The sequence below is a fragment of the Peromyscus maniculatus genome, chromosome 2 (assembly GCF_049852395.1).
Source record: "Peromyscus maniculatus bairdii isolate BWxNUB_F1_BW_parent chromosome 2, HU_Pman_BW_mat_3.1, whole genome shotgun sequence".
In the NCBI taxonomy this organism is placed as follows: domain Eukaryota; kingdom Metazoa; phylum Chordata; class Mammalia; order Rodentia; family Cricetidae; genus Peromyscus; species Peromyscus maniculatus.
In genome coordinates, this window is record NC_134853.1 from 163,691,685 (window position 1) to 163,710,148 (window position 18,464).

The following is an 18,464-nucleotide window of genomic DNA, read 5'->3' on the forward strand; positions in this document are numbered from 1 at the left end:
AGAGTACTGGGAAAAACATTTCTGGGAAGAGCTAGAAACCTAGTGCAATGGAAACTCTCTTGTCTCTATTTTGAATAAACAATTTGAGGAAGAAATATTTGGATACCAATTCTCTTATTGTTATCTAAATGTACAGGCAAAAGAGAACATATGTTGGCTGGAAAGATGGCTCAGAGGTTAAGAGCACTGGCTGCTCTTCCAAAGGTCCTGAGTTTAATTCCCAGCAACCACATGGTGGCTCACAACCATCTGTAATGAGATCTAGTGCTCTCTTCTGGCCTGCAGGGGTGCATGCAGGCAGAATACTGTATACATAATAAATAAATGAATCTTTAGAGGAGAGAGAGAGAGAGAGAGAGAGAGAGAGAGAGAGAGAGAGAGAGAGAGAGAGGTCACAGCTTCAGGGACAGCCACACCAAAATACAGACAGAAATCACAATTACAGGTTTAAGATCCAGAACTAAGTTTGGAGAGAGTTTTCAGGTCAAGAGTATGACATTTGTTCAACTACTGGAGGGTTTTGTTTGAAGGTGGTCCCTTGTAAGGGTCCCATTCAAGTCTCAGTGGATATCATACTCTGCAAAGAATGAAAACTCAGTGCATATTTGACTTTGTCAACCTGGATCAGACTTTGGGGAGTCTATTGCCAGACTGTTCACTGGCAGCCCATTGAAAGCATAGTACAATTTAGGCAAGTGTTCCAGGCAGCAACCAGTCCAATCTGTCCAATTCCAGGTGCAAAATAAAGCTTAGGGTGTGACTATATAGAAACTTTTTTACAAAGTACACATGACCATGATGGTGGGTTCTACAGCTAAAAGGCCATTATCTAGTGTGATCTTGGACCTATAGCATAGAGGTTAGCAGGCTGTAAAGTATATGTGACCTGAAGTCTGGGATAATCATTCTGGGGAATTTGGGTGAAGTCTGCCTCTATAGCTAAAGCTCTCCAGGTCCTCAACAAAATCCACTCTGGGTTTTCAAGATGGAATGAAGGTATTGATTTTTTATCTCCACTGAGGAGACATCCCTGTATGATTAAAATTCCTGGTATTTGCCGGGCAGTGGTGGTGCACACCTTTAATCCCAGCCCTCGGGAGACAGAGGCAGGCAGATATCTGTGAGTTCGAGGCCAGCCTAGACTACAGAGTTCCAGGAAAGGCTCAAAGCTACACAGAGAAACCCTGTCATGGAAAAAAAAATTCCTGGTATTCTTAATGCACTGTGTCCTGAAAAATCACTAACTGTAAAAAATACCAGACAATACTCCTCCAGGTTACTGGGGTCCCACACTACCTTTAAAAGCTACCAGAACAACATGTACAAGTATTAATTATTTCTCTGATGCCAAATCATCACTTAGAAATGCATATAATTTTCTCTCTGACTCTACCAGTCTCCTGTCCCTTCATCTCATTGTTCTTCGTGTCAACCTGAGTCCCTGTGATTTAAACCCTTTGCACTCTATTTTTTTCCATTATATTAAGCACTGTGAAGCCATAAGCTAAAGAACCCCTTGATGAGAGACATGTCTGTCAGATGCCATGAGTTGGTTATGGCGATGGGGAAAGAAACAGATATTGAAATGCTGGGAATAAGTGCGCTGTGCACTCCGATGAAGACACACTAGCAACCCATAAAACTCAGCACATTTTATTATAAGCAATCAAGGATGTACACAGTATACACACACTCCCAACACTAGGCTTCCATTTTTAGTACCAGAAGAAACCTTATCTCACCTATGGACAAAGGCAAAAAAGTCTGTCCTCCAGGCTATAGAAACAGCAGTGAAAACAGTTCAAGCAGGTTCTTGTAGAGAAGGAGACTTTCTTGGGCTGCCTTTCAGCCCTGAGTATATCCACCAGCTCAGGACAAAGTAGCATAAATTTGTCTTGAAGTATTCTCAATTCCTCATAGCATTCCAGAGGTGCGGGGTACTTCTCATGGGTCAGCTTGCTCAACTTGGCTGTGTGACGTAGAAGGTTCTTCAGGACAAGCAGAGAGATGTTATTATTACAAAAATTGACCATAGTAAGCTGAGAGCATTGGCTCAGGGAAGGCAAGATAGCATTGAAATGACAGTCCCTCATCTCACACTCTTCCAATTCCAGGGTTTGCAGGGTACTCGAGATTCTCTCAAGGAGAAGCCCAAGAAGCTTAGGGCATGAATCAGATAGCTCTACACATATCAAGTTCAGATGTTTGAGCTCCTGGATGTTCAGGCACTGGCTCAGGTAATCCAAGTCTGAATGGGAGAGCCAGGAGCTACTGATTGACAGTCTCGTCATGGGGGTCTTCAGGCACCTAGGGAGACATCAAGAGATTAGTTATGCCAAACAGTATTGAAGAGGATTGGTGGGAATGAAAGCAAGGCAGATGATGCTTTTCCCAAATTTAGTCTGTCTATATGATGGATTTATTCAGCTTCATCCTAGCAATGTCTTTAAGAGTCCTCTGATATGGGCCCTGGGGCACAGACAGTCCCCTAGAACCCCCACCCAACTCAAGTCCAGTTTCTGGACAGCAGGGAAAACCCCTGAGGCCAGGCTCCTCCTACCAAACCCCCATCAGACCCTGCAATCCACAAGACCACACCGTACCCAAATACCCATCTGCCTGCGACCCCAGTAACTTCCTGAGACAAGGAAAACAATCTGCCAGCTCTTAAAAGGATCAAGAGGTGAGTGACGCTTGCTTCTCCCACCCAGAGAGCCCTGCCTGTAGGACCCAGATCCTGGGGAACAACCAGTCCTCAGGAACCCCCATCCACCTCTGCCCCAATTGCTGACCTGCAGTGAAAACTCCTGTGGCCAGGCTCTCCCCACCAAAAACCCCCATCAAACCCTGCAATCTAAAAGACACACACCCTACTCCAATACCCACTTGCCTGAGATGCCAGTAACTTCCTGAGACAAAGAATCCACCAGCACTCATGTGGATTCCTGAGACACAGGATCTACTAGCTCTCATTGGACCAAGAGAGGCTTCCTGAGAAAAAGAATCCACCAGCTCTGACTAGACCAAGAGCCCTGAGAAGACCAAGAGGGACTGAGCCACAGAATCAGCTAGCTTGGATTGGAATAGGAGTAGTTCCCTGATATACAGAATCTGCCAGCTCCAATTAAACCAAGAGCTAAGACTGAGATACAGACACAACCAGCACAGATTGTACCAATAGCAGCTCATTCTGACACAGGCACTTCTTGCACCTAGTAGAGGAAGAGATGAGTAGACATCAGGGCAAAAATACATACAACAACATAAAGAGCAATACGGCGTCACCAGAACCTAGCCTCCTATGACAGCAAGACCTGAACATCACAAGGTAGAAGAAGCAGAAGAAAGCAACCTTAAAAATGAAGATGTTAGAGGCCTTTAAAGAAAAAATGCAAAATTCCCTTAAAGAAATTGAGGAAAAGGCCAACAAAAAAAATTGGGAAAAAAAAATCAATAAATCCCTTAAAGAAGGCCAAAAAAACCGTTAAAAGGCAATTAAACATGTGAAGGAAACAGTCCAAGATATTAAAATTGAAATAGAAACAATGAAGAAGACACAAATAGAGGAAATGATGGAAATAGAAAATCCCAATAAACAAACAGGAAGCACAGATGCAAACATCACCAACAGAATGCAAGAGATAGAAGACAGAATCTCTGGTGTAGAGGTACAATAGAGGAAATAATTTGTCAGTCAAAGAAAACACCAAAGCCAAAAAAGTCATAACACAAAATGTCCAGGAAATCTGGGACACCATGAAACAGCGAAACCTAAGAATAATAGGGATAGAAGGAGGAGAAGAATTCCAACTCAAAGGCACAGAAAATATATTCAACAAAATCATGGAAAAAAAACATTCCCAACTTAAAGAAGGAAATATCTATGAAGATACAAGAAACTTATAAACACCAAATAGACTAGACTGCCCCAAGAAGTTCCCTTCTCACATAATAATTAAACCACTAAAATACAGAATAAAAAAAGAATAGTAAGAACAGCAAAGGAAAAAGCCAAGTCACTTATAAAGGCAGACCCATCAAATAAAACCCAACTTCTCAATGGAGACTTTGAAGCCAGAAGGTCCTGGACAGATGTAATGGAGACACTAAGAGACATGGATGCCAGCCTAGACTAATACACCCAGCAAAACTTTCAACCACCATAGATAGAGTGAACAAGACATTCAAAGACAATACCAGATTTAAACAATACCTATCCCCAAATTCAGCCCTACAAAAAGCACTAGAAGGAAAATTCCAACATAAGGAAGTCAGATACACCCATGAAAACACAGGCAATAGATAACCCCACAGTAGTAAATCCCAAAGAAGAGAAATGAACACAACACTACCACCAAAAAATAACAGGAATAAATCACTGGTCATTAATATCTCTTAATATCAATGGACTTAATTCACCTATAAAAAGACATACGCTAACAGAAGGGATACAAAGTAGGACTCATCTTTCTGCTGCATACAAGAAACATGCCTTGCCCAGTGGTGGTGGTGGTGTACATCTTTAATCCCAAAACTCAGGAGGCAGAGGCAAGTGGATCTCTGTGAGTTCAAGGCCAGCCTGATCTACAGACTCCAAAGCTACACAGAGAAACCCTGTCTCAAAAAAACCTAATAAAAAAAGAAAAGAAAAAAACACTTCAAGTTAAAAGCCAGACACTACCTCAGTATAAAAGGCTGAGAAAAGTCTTTCCAATCAAATAGGCTTAAGAAACAAGCTGATGTAGCTATCCTAGTATCCAACAAAATAGACTTCAAACTAAAAATCAAAAGAGAACAAGAAGGACATTATATACTCATCACAGGAGAGATCTACCAAGATGAAGTTTCAATTCTGAACATGTATGCCCCAAATACAAGGGCACTCACATATGTAAAAGAAACATTACTAAAGTTAAACCACACATCAAACCCCACACATTAATAGTGGGAAACTTCAACACCCTACTCTCATCACTGGACAGATCTGCCAGATGGAAACTTAAGAGAGAAATAAGGGACCTGACTGATGTTATGACTCAAATGGACTTAATAGATATCTACAGAACATTCCACCCTAACACAAAAGAATATACGTTCTCGGCACCCCATGAAACCTTGTATAAAAGCGTCCACATATTCAGTCACAAAACAAATCTCAACAGATACAAAAACTAAAATAAACCTCCTATATTCTATCAGACCATCATGGCTTACAGTTACATTTCAACAACAAAATTACAGAAAGCCTACAATCTCATGGGAACTAAATAATGCTCAACTTAAGCACCAATGGGTCAAGGAAGAAATAAAGAAACTAAAGACTTCCTAGAGTTCAACGAAAATGAATTTACTACAAAGACAAACTTATGGGACACTATGAAAATAGTGCTAAGTGGAAAATTCATAGCACTAAAAGCCCACATAAAGAAGTTGGAGAAATCTCACACTAATGACTTAACAGCACACCTGAAAGCTCTAGAACAAAAAGAGACAAACTTACCCAGAAGGAATAGACACCAGGTAATAATAAAATTGAGAGCTGAAATCAATGAAATAGAAACAAGGAGAACAATATAAAGAATCAATGAAACAAAGAGTTGGTTCTTTGAAAAAAGTCAACAAGATAGACAAGCCCTTATCCATCCTAACCAAAGGCAGAGAGAGAGCATCCAAATTAACAAAATCAGAAATGAAAAGGGAGATATAACAACTGACAATGAAAAGATCCAAAGAATCATCAGGTCATACTTCAAAAACATGTACTCCACAAAATTGGAAAATCTGAAGGAAATGGACAATTTTCTGGATAGGTATCACATACCAAAGTTAAAACAAGATCAGATAAACTATTTAAATTGACTTATAACCCCTAAGGAAATAGATACAGTCACCTAAAAGTCAAACCAAGAAAAGTCCTGGACCAGAAGATTTCAACAAATAATTCTACTAGATTTTCAAAGAAGAGTTAATTTCAATACTCTTCAAATTGTTCCACACAATAGAAGCAGAAGGAACATTACCAAACTCCTTTTATGAGGCTACAGTTACTGATTTCCAAGTCACACAAAGATGCAACAAAGAAAGAATTACAGACCAATCTACCTCATGAACATTAATGCAAAAATATTCAATAAAATACTGGCAAACACACTCCAAGAACACACAAAAAAATTATCCACAATGACTAAGTAGATTTCATCCCAGGGATGCAAGCATGGTTAAACATACAAAAATCTGTCAATGTAATATACCATATAAACAAACTGAAAGAAAAAAAAACATGATCATCTCATTAGATGCTGAAGAAGCCTTTGACAAAATCCAACACCCCTTTATGATGAAGGTCATGGAGAGATCAGAAGTAAGGGAAAATACCTAAATATAATAAAAGCAATTTACAGCAAGTCAACAGCCAACATCAAAATAAATGTAGAGAAACTCATAGTGATCCCACTAAATTCAGGAACAAGACAAGTGTGATCACTCTCCCCATATTTATTCAGTATTGTACTTGAAGTTCTAGCTAGAGAAATAAGACAATTAAAAGGAGATCAAGGGGATACAAATTGGAAAGGAAGAAGTCAAAATTTCACTATTTGCAGACAATATGATAGTCTATATAATTGACCCCACAAATTCTACAGGGGAACTCATACAGCTGATAAACTCCTTCAGAAAAGTGGCAGGATACAAGATCAACTAAAAAAATCAACTATATACAAATGATAAAAGGGCTGAGAAAGAAATCAGAGAACCATCACCCTTTGCAACAGCCACAAATAATATAAAATACCTTGGTATAACTCTAAGCAAATGAAAGACCTGTATGACAAGAACTTTAAGTTTCTGAAGAAAGAAATTGAAAAAGATATCAGAAAATGGAAAGATCTCCCATGGTCATGGATAGGTGTAGCTAGAGTTTTCTTGCCTTGCCCACAGTCAGGACAAATCTTTGTCACGCACCAGTCGCACAGCCGCTCAGACCCAACCAAGTAAACACAGAGACTTATATTGCTTACAAACTGTATGGCCATGGCAGGCTTCTTGCTAACTGTTCTTATAGCTTAAATTAATCCATTTCTATAAATATATACCTTGCCACGTGGCTGGTGGCTTACCGGTGTTTTCACATGCTGCTGGTCATGGCGGAAGCTGGCAGTGTCTCTCTGCCTCAGCCTTCTGCTTCTCAGAATTCTCCTCTCTCCTTGTCCCACCTACTTCTTGCCTGGCCACTGGCCAATCAGTGTTTTATTTATTGACCAATCAGAGCAATTTGACACACAGACCATCTCACAGTAGATAGGTAGGATTAACAAAGTAAAAATGGCAATCTTACCAAAAACAATCTACATATTCAATGCAATCCCCATCAAAATTCAAACACAATTCTTCACAGTCCAGGAAAGGACAAAACTCAATTTCATTTGGAAAAAAGAAAAACCAGGATAGCTAAAAGAATCCTGTACAACCAAACTACTTCTGGGGGCACCATTATCCCTGACATCAAGCTCTACTATAGACCTATAGTATAAAAACCAGCCTGGTATTAGCATTAAAACAGACATATTGATCAATATAATCAAATTGAAGACCTGGACATTAATCCACATACATTTTATCACCAAATACCCTAACTATCATCATAGAGCTTTTCTCCAATGACTGATGGAGGCAAATGCACAGATTCACTGCCAAACACCAGGCAGAGCTCCAGGAGTCCAGTCAAAGAGAAAGAAGAGGGATTCTATGAGCAAGTGCATCAGGATCATGTTGGGGAAACATGTAGAGACAACCAAACCAAACCAGTGGGAAATCATGAAAGGTGGATTAACAGCTGTGGAGCCTGCATGGGACTAGACTAGGCCCTCTGCATGGTGAGACAGTTGCATAGCTTGATCTGCTTGGCGGGGCCCCTGGCGGTAGGATCAGAATCCATCACTGGAGCATGAGCAGGATTTTTATATCACCCTACCTATGATGGGACACCTTGTACAGCCTAGAGGCAGGGGAAGGGCTTGGAATTGCTTCTACTGGATGTGCCTCCCCATGGGAGGCCTTGCCTTCTTGTGGGTGGGAGTGGAGGGTGGATTGGGAAGGGGTGCTGAGGTGAGGAGAGGAGGGAAGGGGGGGGGTCTTTGATTCGTGTGTAAAATGAAAGAAAAAATTCTTAATACATTAACAAGAGTCCCCTGATATGTGTGTTCCCCACTGCTGTGTCCAGTTTCCCCAACTTCAAACCCAATATCACCTTTTCCCCATCTACTCAACCCCTTTTTGGACCCTAAACAACCTTTTACGCATGAGCAATTGCAGGTGTGCTAGTGCCTGTTCACACATGTCTGAGCATAGGGCTCATCTGCCGGGTTAACCTATGTCTCCACCACTGCTAGGTTCACAGTGGTCAGACCATCAAGGACCCACTAATCTGAAGAGAAAAGGATATGGTTACTATGTTCTGGAGGAAGCTCTCCATCCTTCCTTACCTGAGCCACTTTTCAAGGGAGCCTGTTAAAAAGTAGATATTAGATAAAGACAGATTCTGGAGACAAGGAAATTTGGAGATCAGAGAAAGCAACATGCTTATCCATTCTTGCTCTGCAGAAGCAGCAGATCTTAAGGGCTTCTGAATTCCCCTTAGCTTAAGGGTATGAAGATTTCTCATCTGCTCCAAGTAAGGAAAAAGCTGTACTATGAATTCAAGTGACCACTGGGTCAGTTCCAGCTTCAGGATACAGTCTAGATGTATCAATTTGAAGATCTGTACAGCAGCAAAGACCGGTGAATCCCAAATCTTCAGCTTTCTACAGCATACATGAATGGAATCTTTTCGCTGCTGGGCCCACTGTAACAAGTACCAGGCACATTGATTGAACCTGGTCTTCATGAGTTCAAGATCAGTTACTACCTTAAAATGTTTCTTCACCTCAGAGTTAGGACTGATTTCCACTGGTTGCTCCTGCCCCTCGGCTTGCGGTGAGCAGTCACTTTCATGGGTTCCTGCCCTAATGCTCCAGAAGTCATAGTCCACATCCGTCAAATCAAGCACTCTGAGTTTTGACCTCCTGATGGTAAAACAGGTAGAATTCCCAGAAAATAAGACAATAAGACAAGATACATCTTACAGTCTACTTCTTGTCCACATCTCATATCAGCTTCCCTTCCAAATCTTTGCTTTCTCAAAATCAAGCCTCATGCTCAGTGAAAATGGATATTTGCCAGCAAGGCATCTCACCTCCCTCCATTCCATTCCCATTAACCCCAGCATCATTCCACTTTTAACTGTAGAGCTGGCAGGGAGAGGCCTATTCCTCAGTGGCTATGTCTACTCTTGTGCCCTCCACATTTGCCATTAATTGCCCAGACGCCTGAGACCTGGCCCAATCCTCTGCAGTTCTCTATGCTGATGCTATAAGAAGCCTCTGATCCACCTTTGGCCAAGTTCTCCCTGTCCCCAGTCGTTCCTTCTCTGCACCCCCACAGCCTTCCTCCACCCTAGAGGGGCCCTGATTACCTGGGATGAACCTTGTCTGCAATCAGCACATCTAGTCCATCAAGTAGAGCTTTCAAAGTCTCCAGGTGGGGGTTCTTTATCAGGGCTCCTACAGAAAGGTCTGGGAATGGCCATATAGGGACCATGGCCCTCACAATGTTTGTACGTCTGTCATTGAAGGCCTCCTCAAACATCTCTGGAAGCAGCCCCACAGGCAGGTCCTCCAGAATAGAAAGTGTCAAGTCCTCCTCCCTCAGCAGCCTCTGTCTTGCCAGCTGCTTGAGTGTGGGTGGGGCCTGGTCTCCCATCATGACTGGTTTTCAGGGATAATAATGCTGAGGGACCATGAAAGCAAAGACACCATTCAGAAAATTTAGGAAGCCCTTCTTCTTCCCATACAATGACCTCTCTCTGGTGATGGTGGACATCTCAGTTTTCACATTTTGTTCACCATGTGATGGTTTTAAAGCCATACTTCTCCTGTCTGCAGTGTGAAGCCTCTCAAAAGCATTCTCTTTCCCAAACAACCCATCCTATTCCAACCACAGTTCAGGTGAATCCATTTCCACTAAGGGCTCTCCAGGAAGCCTGAAGGCTCACCCATGTGGTCAGTTCTCCAGGACCTCAAAGAAAGCAAAGGAAACATCAAGTTTCCGACCTTGCCAGTCTCTGTTCACCTGGCTGACCCAGCCTGGAACAATTGAGGGAATCTGTGAGACTAACATCATTAGTTATTGACTTCACTTGTTGGTTATCACTGGTCCTGATGTTTCAGGAGGCTTGCAAGCTTGTGTTCTCTGTGCTACAGAGCTGAACAGAGTAAGAAAGAAACAGCCCACCTGTGGTGGCCCATGTCTTTAATCCCAGCACTTGGGAGACAGAGCCAGGTAGATCTCTATGAGATGGAGGCCAGCCTACTCTACAGTGCAAGTTCCAGGACAGGCTCCAAAGCTACACAGAGAAACCCTGTCTTGAAAAACCAAACCAAAAAAAAACACTAAAAAGTAAAAAGTTGGTCAATAACCCTTCAGTAGCCATTGCCTAGGTCAGTAATGTTTGTAAAGCATCTGGAAAGGACTCTGGGATGGAAATGATAATTTACATGTCACAGTCAAGAAACTCACTAGTCCAATATCATGGTTACTTACTCCTAGAGTTCTAGAACATCCTACTTGAGGTCTCCCAAAACTAATGGAACATTATAATTTGAACACTGAGACCAGGGAAGCAGGCTGCTTCCTGCAAGATTCAGAACATCCTAGTCTCCGTGATGGGACCATGGATCAACCAGCAGAGAAAAAGGACTTCTTGCTATTGTGGTTGTTGTTACAGGATCTCAGCCTAGGCTGTCCTAGGACTCACTCTGTATCCCAGGCTGTCCTTGAACTCAGAGAGCTCTGCCTGCCTCTGCCTCCCAAGTGCTGGGATTAAAGGTATACACAACCATTTCTGATTTAAATTGACCTAAACATCAGCACAAGCTGGGCGTTCGTGGCACATGCTTTTAATCTCATCACTTGGAGACAATTTCTATGAGTTCAAGTCAGCCTGTTCTACAGAGAGATTCTGTGTCATGTCAAAATACCAAAGAAAGAACAAAAGAATGAAAATGAAAAAGACTAGTACAGTCAAATCTTTTGAATGATTCATATGTAACTACCCCCCAGAATTTTCTGGAGTTCAGGTTCACCCTGATATTCACAGTGGAACTGTCTCTAAACAGGGACACTACAAACAGACTCAAATAATGACTTTGACATAAACAAAACTTGCTGGCTCTGATTATTATCCAGCAGAATCTCTGAGAACTTGAGGCCAGGCAGAGTTATATAGGAAGTTCTTGTCATAAAAACAAAAAAAATTAGCAACTAAAAGAGATAGAAATGATACATTGAGGGGAACCTAAGGCTAGACTCTGGGTGAGACAGGGTGACTTGATGGAGGTAAAGGACTTACTTACCTGATCTGAACACTGGTAACAGATGTCCAGATCCCAGCCCTGGGAGACGGTGACTCCAAGAGGCTCCTGGCTCCAAGACTGAGGATATCTGATGGTTCTGACCCTTATATACCTTTCGACACACCTCCCAGATGAAATCTGAAGTCTGATTGAATGACTGAGGCTCCACCCACTTCTTCTTTTGGAATTTTGATGGTGTCTGTGTGGAGTGGATCAGATCTTCACCCATGAAAAGACTTAGACTAACTAAGGCAAAAGTTACTCACCAATTCATTGACCCAACTAAGGCACAGTGACTTGTTAGTTATGGATTGATGGACTTAGTTTCTGAATCTTTTGAGATGGGGTTTCACAGTGTACCTAAGTTTAGCTGGAACTCAGTATGGTGCCTAGACTGGGTTCCAACACTCAGGAACTATTCTGTATCATACTGCCCTGTGATATGTGTGGGAGCCCATTTTCAGGTTCCTCGTGGCTTTACCCAACAGGTCCTCATAGAGAGGGTGATTAGGACCACGGGCCTGAGTGCAGGTGTCTGAGATGGTCTGCACTTGGCTGTGCTGGGGGGAGGTTTTTTGCTCCACCCCTTGGTGTCTCTATCAATACCCTGGGGCAGAGCCAGTGGGCTGTTGGAAAAGGTTCCAGGCCCTCTTGAGGCTATCCTTTATTTTCTATCTGTTTATCTCCACAATCTAAATCTTTCTATATAATATTTCCTGCTGCTCACACTTAAGAAATACTGGGGATCTGTGGGGTTGGTGGGTAAACACCCCACATAATGGTGCCATGAACAGGGACTAAAAAAATAAGAAAAAGGAGGGGGGCTACAGACAAAAGGGGAGACTCAAGGCAAATGAACAAGGACTAAAGACAAAGTAATAGGGACTAAAGAAAAAAGAAAATAATAGTTTTATTACAGAGCTTTGGCGAAAGTATATATATTATTGTGGGACAGGGGTTTTATCCTCAAGAGAAAAGGAAAACAGACTGGAAGGATGTCCGATGCTACAGCGCAAAATTCTCTGTCAAAATTTTCTATCTTCTATCCCTTTCTCTATTTCTATCTGAAAAATAAGTTTAAGATATAGTGTAGTAATATAGTGTAGGAAAAACTTACAAGTGTAAGATTGTGCAGAAAAAAATAAGTAAGGCAACTAGACAGAAAAACTCTTCAATTTTCTAACTTTGGGGTCTATGAATGCAAACCGGGAAAAAATCTTTTTTTGAGCTTTACAGGTAGTAAAAAAGCTCTTCTTTGAGCTTATGGGGAAGAAAAAGTTTCCTATGGAAGCTTTTGACATGGGGACAGCTGAAATGCTAAGTCCAAGCAGCAGGAGAAAGTGATTTCTCCCTGAGGCAAAAATGGGGGTGTAAAAAGCCAAAGTTTAAAGTTTAAAAGTTTTGGGAAAAGTTGGTCTTTCTCTCTTGGGAAAAAAAAATCTTTCTCTTAAACTAAAAAGTTTTCTAGCAAGCACAAGGCCCTGGGTTTCGTCCTTAGCTCTGAAAAACAGAAACAAAAACAAAAACAAACCTAAAGTTTTTCTTGGGAAATTTGGGAAAAAAATCTCTCTAAAAAGTCTTAATCTTTCTTTCTCAAACTAAAAGCTCTCTTAAACTTAAAAACTAAAGCCTTTCAGAACTCTCTCTCTCTCTCAGGAAGACAAACATTAGAATCACCTGAAGATATTAGTATGGGAATCACCTGTGATTAGTTCAAAAGGAAAACAATAAACCTCTTAAGAGGGCAAAACCTCTCTAAGTTCTCTTTCAAGCTTTAAAAATCATCCCTGCAATGCAGGAGGTAGGGACAAGTTCCAAAAAACCTCTTCAAAGCTCTGTCTCTTCAAGCTAATAAAAGGCAGTGGGTCTAAGTCCCCTGAAGGAAAAACTTGGGAGAGTAAGGGTAAAGAGCTACAGAGAGCCCAAAAGGGCAGGAAACTTTACTGGGAAAAGCAAAAAAAAAAAAAAAAGCCAAGCTTTTCAGTTACAGCTGAGCTGAGGCATCAAGTGTTTTGTTTTTGAGTGAGCCTTTTCAGAATGAAAAGGTGCTTAATCATACTAAAGCAAAGGTCCCTTGAAGCAATGCAAACTCCCTTAGCATTGCATCCCTGCTTCTAACCAACAAACCAGAGGCCACTGGCCAGCCTCTGAGTTGGAGTGCATTTCAGGGATACTAGGATTCCTGCAGTTGTAAACTTCCTGGAGCACAGAGCTGAGGCAGGAAGGTGCAGGACCCAGGGGAAGATTGCTAATGAAAAATAAAGCTAAAGCCGGTGGGAACAGCACAGTTGTCTGCTTTCCTACAAGTCCCGGGTTGATAGGTCCATAGCTGCAAAAAAGAAATCTGAGGAAAAAGCTTTTCTATCAGAGTAAGAACCTAAACTTTCTGGGAAAACAGTAAAGCTGAACTGTGTCTGAAGCAGTTGGGCTGCTGAGTCAGAACGTTGTCTGGGGAAAGAGCCCAGGTAGGGCAGAACAGAACTATCCAGGAGTAAAGCTGTCTTTGCTATCAGAGAAAGCATCTCTTTGAGAAAAGCTTTGTTTCAACTGACTCCCTGTAAGATGAGGGAGTGTAGCCCTAAGGGGTGATTGCCTCTGGCATAAACTCTGTCCTTGAGCACCCAGATAAGCAAACACAACCCACTGGGGGACTGGGCCAGGTAAAAGCCTGATGAGGCAAAACACCTGTCCTAATGGGAGTTTAGAGATGGCAAAAACCTCCCCTGTTAGAAAAGCAGAAGCTTGATTTATGAACACAAACTCCACAGACCCCGAAAACAGAAGCGGACAAAGAGCCCCTGTCTTCAGTAAGAGGAAAAGCTGCCACTTTCGTGTCAAAAACTGTTTCTGGGGCAGAGGGGATAAACAGACACCAAACTGGGAACTGTCAGAGAAAGACTCTCTGAAGAAATGGAGAAGGGACAGATTCCTCCCCAGAAAATGCATGACCTAACAGCTGCTAGAGTTTGAAGCAGATTTTTTTTTTGGGGGGGGGAGCCCCTACCTCCAAAGGCAGCTAGCAGAGGTACAGAGCCCCAGACAGATACCTGAAGCTCTGCATCTGGGGGGAAAGGAACAAGCAAAATGAGAATAAAATCAGTGGGAGAAAATCTCTCTGAAGGAGCTATGGAAAAGCTGTTGTAAATGTCTTTGTTTTTCACTGACTGGCTAAGGTAAACACAAGCCCAGAGGAAAGTTGCTATCAGGAATGCCAGCCTCAATGCCAGCTAAGGAGGCAGGTTGGGTTCTGATCCGGGGCCAGGGTCTAAGGAAGGCAGGACTCCTGTTAAAGCCAGATGAGGAGAGAATAGAAATCTCTCAATGTCCCATAATTGAAAACTTAAAACTCTTGGTTCAAACCTCTTGTTGCAAAAGCAAAAACTTTTAAAGCAAGTCTGGTAAAAGAGAACTGGAGGTTGACTCCCAGACCCAAAAATAACTATAGGAAATGGAGTCCATAAACTAGCTTGTAAGAGTGAGCTGATGAAGAGAAATGGTTTCTGTGAAATGTAGTATTTCAGCTAAAGATGGCGATATGTCCAAAAACTTTATAGCTCAGAATGAAGTTTCTTAAAGCAATGCTAGAAAGCTTAATCTTACCTCTTGAGAACTCAGGTCAGACAAAAAGCTATAAGCTATAAAGCTATAAGAGCAAACAAGCCACTTTAAAATCCTTGAGAAAGCAGTTTATACACTGAATGTTGTCTTAGATATAAGGAAACTTAAAAATTCTTTACCTCTTGAACAAACAGCCTGCAATGAGTGATTCCTTTGCAAATCTAATTAAGGGGATAAGAAAAAGGCATTCAAAAAAAAGAAATGACTGCTTTATAGACTGGAAACAAACTTCAGAAAAGCTGTCTTAAAAAAAATAGTTGCTTCACCTGAAAGTTCCTTATAAGAAATCAATGCTAAAATATCACAGTTGCTAATAATATCAGGAGTTAAAGCTAATGAAGTGAAAATACTGAATCCTGAAAATGCTTTTTCTCAGAGTAAGCTAATGAAGGATATGTTTCATGAAAGAATGTCTATGTTCTTGACTCCTTTGAATAGTAACAGTTTTGGTGGAAATATTGGAACTAACAACCATCAAGTCAAAATGTTTCAACAAAGTCAAGACGTTATTCCACAAAAGAAAGCTGCTATGCTTTGTGGGCCATATTAGAGTTCACTCCAATCTTCCTGGTCCTTTAGCTGAGGGTAATGCAGTGGCTGATAAGTTAACAAAGAGAGTAGCATTATCCCAAGTGGAAATGGCTCAACAGTCACATGCTCTTCATCAAAATAGCAAAAGCTTAAGAAAGCAATTCAATCTTACCAAAGAAGCAGTTCGTCAAATAGTTAAACAATGTGGGGTATGTCCAAAATATTTTCCTGTCCCTCACTTAGGGGTAAACCCTCGAGGTCTTCTTCCCAATCACCTATGACAAATGGATGTTACTCATATTGCAGAATTTGGCAAATTAAGATGTACATATGACCATTGACACTTATTCAGGATTTTGAATGGCTAGTGCACATTCAAGGGAAGCTACAAAACATGTAATTATGCACTGCTTGAAGTGTTTTTCGTATATGGGTATACCAAAAATTATTAAAACTTATAATGGTTTTGGATATAGTACTAAGGCATTTCAACAGTTTTGTACCCAATGGGAAATTGTACATAAAACAGGTATTCCTTATAATCCTCAGGGACAAGGTATTGTAGAAAGGACTCATAGCAGTCTTAAAATACAACTTCAAAAAATAAAAAGAAAAAAGAAAAAATTTACCCTCAATCACCACATAATGCATTAAATCATGCTCTTTTTGTTTTGAACTTTTTGAATATGGATGTCCATGAGTAGTCTGCCGCAGATAAATTTTGGTACAGTGGCACCCAAGCGACTTTTGCTCAAGTGAAATGGAAAGATCCCTGCTCTGGATTATGGAAGGGTCCCAATCCTATGTTAATATGGGGTTGAGGACATGTTTGTGTTTTTTCACAAGAGGAGAATGAAGCTCAGTGGTTACTGGAGCTCCAGATGCTAGTTGTAAATCTAAGGTAGTCCTAAAAAGTTTAAATAAGAAGATAGAATGAATATATTTGCTAAAGTAGTTCTATAGTTTCCTTAAGAAATATAAATAAGTAGAGGTTAATATGTTATATGTGAGTTTGTAAAAATATGTAAATGTTGAGTGTGAATTTATGCTTAAGCACATGTTATATGTGAGTTTGTGAAAAAGTGTAAATGTTGATTGTGAATCTATGCTTAATGTATATGGTAAAAGAACCTGAGACACAGAAGGTAGTGTCCTAGCAGGCTGCAAAGTAGGCAGTCTGAATGGTTTCAAAAGCTCCAGAAGCCACTAAGAAGCTAAGAATGGCAGATGCCAGAACCAGCACAAGGCATCCAGAGCTGAGATCTGTGGAAAATCAATGCAACAGAAAAACCTGAGCTGACATCAAAAATGGTGTGGTCTAGAATACTACTGTACCTAAAAAGGTGTCTGGCTTGAGAATAAAAGTTGCAGAGATGCTTGTTTGAACTAAAATTGCTAACTTCCAAAAGTTTTGGTTGTGAAAGGTCTCTTCATATTTGGAAATGAAAGCCTGATACCAGAATTTACTTTTTTGAACTTTTGAACTTAAAATAATGAGATAAAACTACAAAAAGAAATATGGATTTCTTCATATTTGGAAGGCTAGTACCAGAATTTATCATTTGAATTTTGGGACTTTATGAAAAGAACAATAGATTTGATTGCAATGGGACAATTTTGAGTTTATGTATAGTAATGACCTAGAAACTATTTTATGGAATTGGGTTAAAAATGGGACTGTTTAGATTCAGGCCCAGCGGTGGTCCACAGAGGTAGACAGGCCCGGCGGTGGAGACAAGCAGACGCAGGTAGGCCTGTGGCAGCGGCCCGTGGAGGTAGACGGGCCCAGCGGCGGCCGCCGAAAGGGAAATTCAGACCTGGCGGTAGCCGACAGAGACATTCAGGCCCAGCGGTGGCCCACAGAGGTAGACGGGCCCAGCGGCGGCCCGCTGAGGTAAACGGGCCCAGCGGCAGCGGCCTGCAGAGACATTCAGGCCCGGTGGCGGCCCCCAGAGGCAGACAGACCCAGCGGCAGCTGACAGGGACATACAGGCCCAGCGGTGGACTGCAGAGGTAGACAGGCCCAGGGACGGAGACAAGCAGACGCAGCTTGGAACAGGGACGCCCCTAACCCCAACATCTGGGGAAGAAGCTATCTCTGTGGGTCAGAACCAGAACGAATCTGAACACTCCGTCTGAGGACAACCCAGGGCCCAGCTGCTGAACCTGTGAAACCCAACAACTTGGAGGTGTTGGTGAGACTACCCTGCTCAGCTGAAACCCATCTGGGAGAGGATTCAGATGCCTACAGTTTAAAGTCTGAAGAAACAAGATCAGCTGAGGAGTTGACAAATGAACAAAACGTGACCTGGGAACACAGAAGAAGGCACTACCCAGACACCAAACCAGATCACCAGAATCATAAGTATATAATTCACCGATCGAAATCAGCTGCCCCTGAAGAAATAGCCCAATAGCACCAATTTAACCAAGAACCCCTACTAAACCAAGACTAAAAATTAGAACAAGAAAGGCACTCTCAGACACAGACACCACCTGCACCTCACAGAGGAAGAGATGAGTAGACGCCAGTGCAAAAATACAGGCAACACCATAAAGACCTATATGGCAACATCAGAACCTAGTGATTCTACACCTGCAAGACCTAAACATACCATGACAGAAGAAACAGAAGAAATCAACCCTAAAAATGACTTTAAGAAGATGATAGAGGCCCTTAAAGAAGAAATAAAACATTCCCTCAATGAGGAAATAAAAACTTTCCTTAAAGAGGAATTGAAAAACTACCTTAAAGAGGAAATAAAAACTTTCCTTAAAGAGGAAATAAAAAACTCCCTTAAAGAGGAAATAAAAACTTCCCTTAAAGAGGAAATGAAAAACTCCATTAATCAGGAAATAAAAAAC

General features: G+C 41.5%; 1 protein-coding gene across 1 annotated transcript; it reads right to left on the reverse strand.

The window, feature by feature from the left end:
- Positions 1-1,742: 1,742 nt before the first annotated feature.
- LOC143271777 (oogenesin-3-like) lies at positions 1,743-9,798 on the reverse strand. The gene is made up of 3 exons (XM_076563641.1): positions 9,512-9,798; positions 8,484-9,062; positions 1,743-2,307 (listed from the first exon to the last, which is right to left on the reverse strand). The coding sequence occupies exons 1-3, from the start codon at positions 9,796-9,798 to the stop codon at positions 1,743-1,745; spliced, it is 1,431 nt and encodes a 476-aa protein (XP_076419756.1).
- Between the last annotated feature and the right edge of the window lie 8,666 nt (positions 9,799-18,464).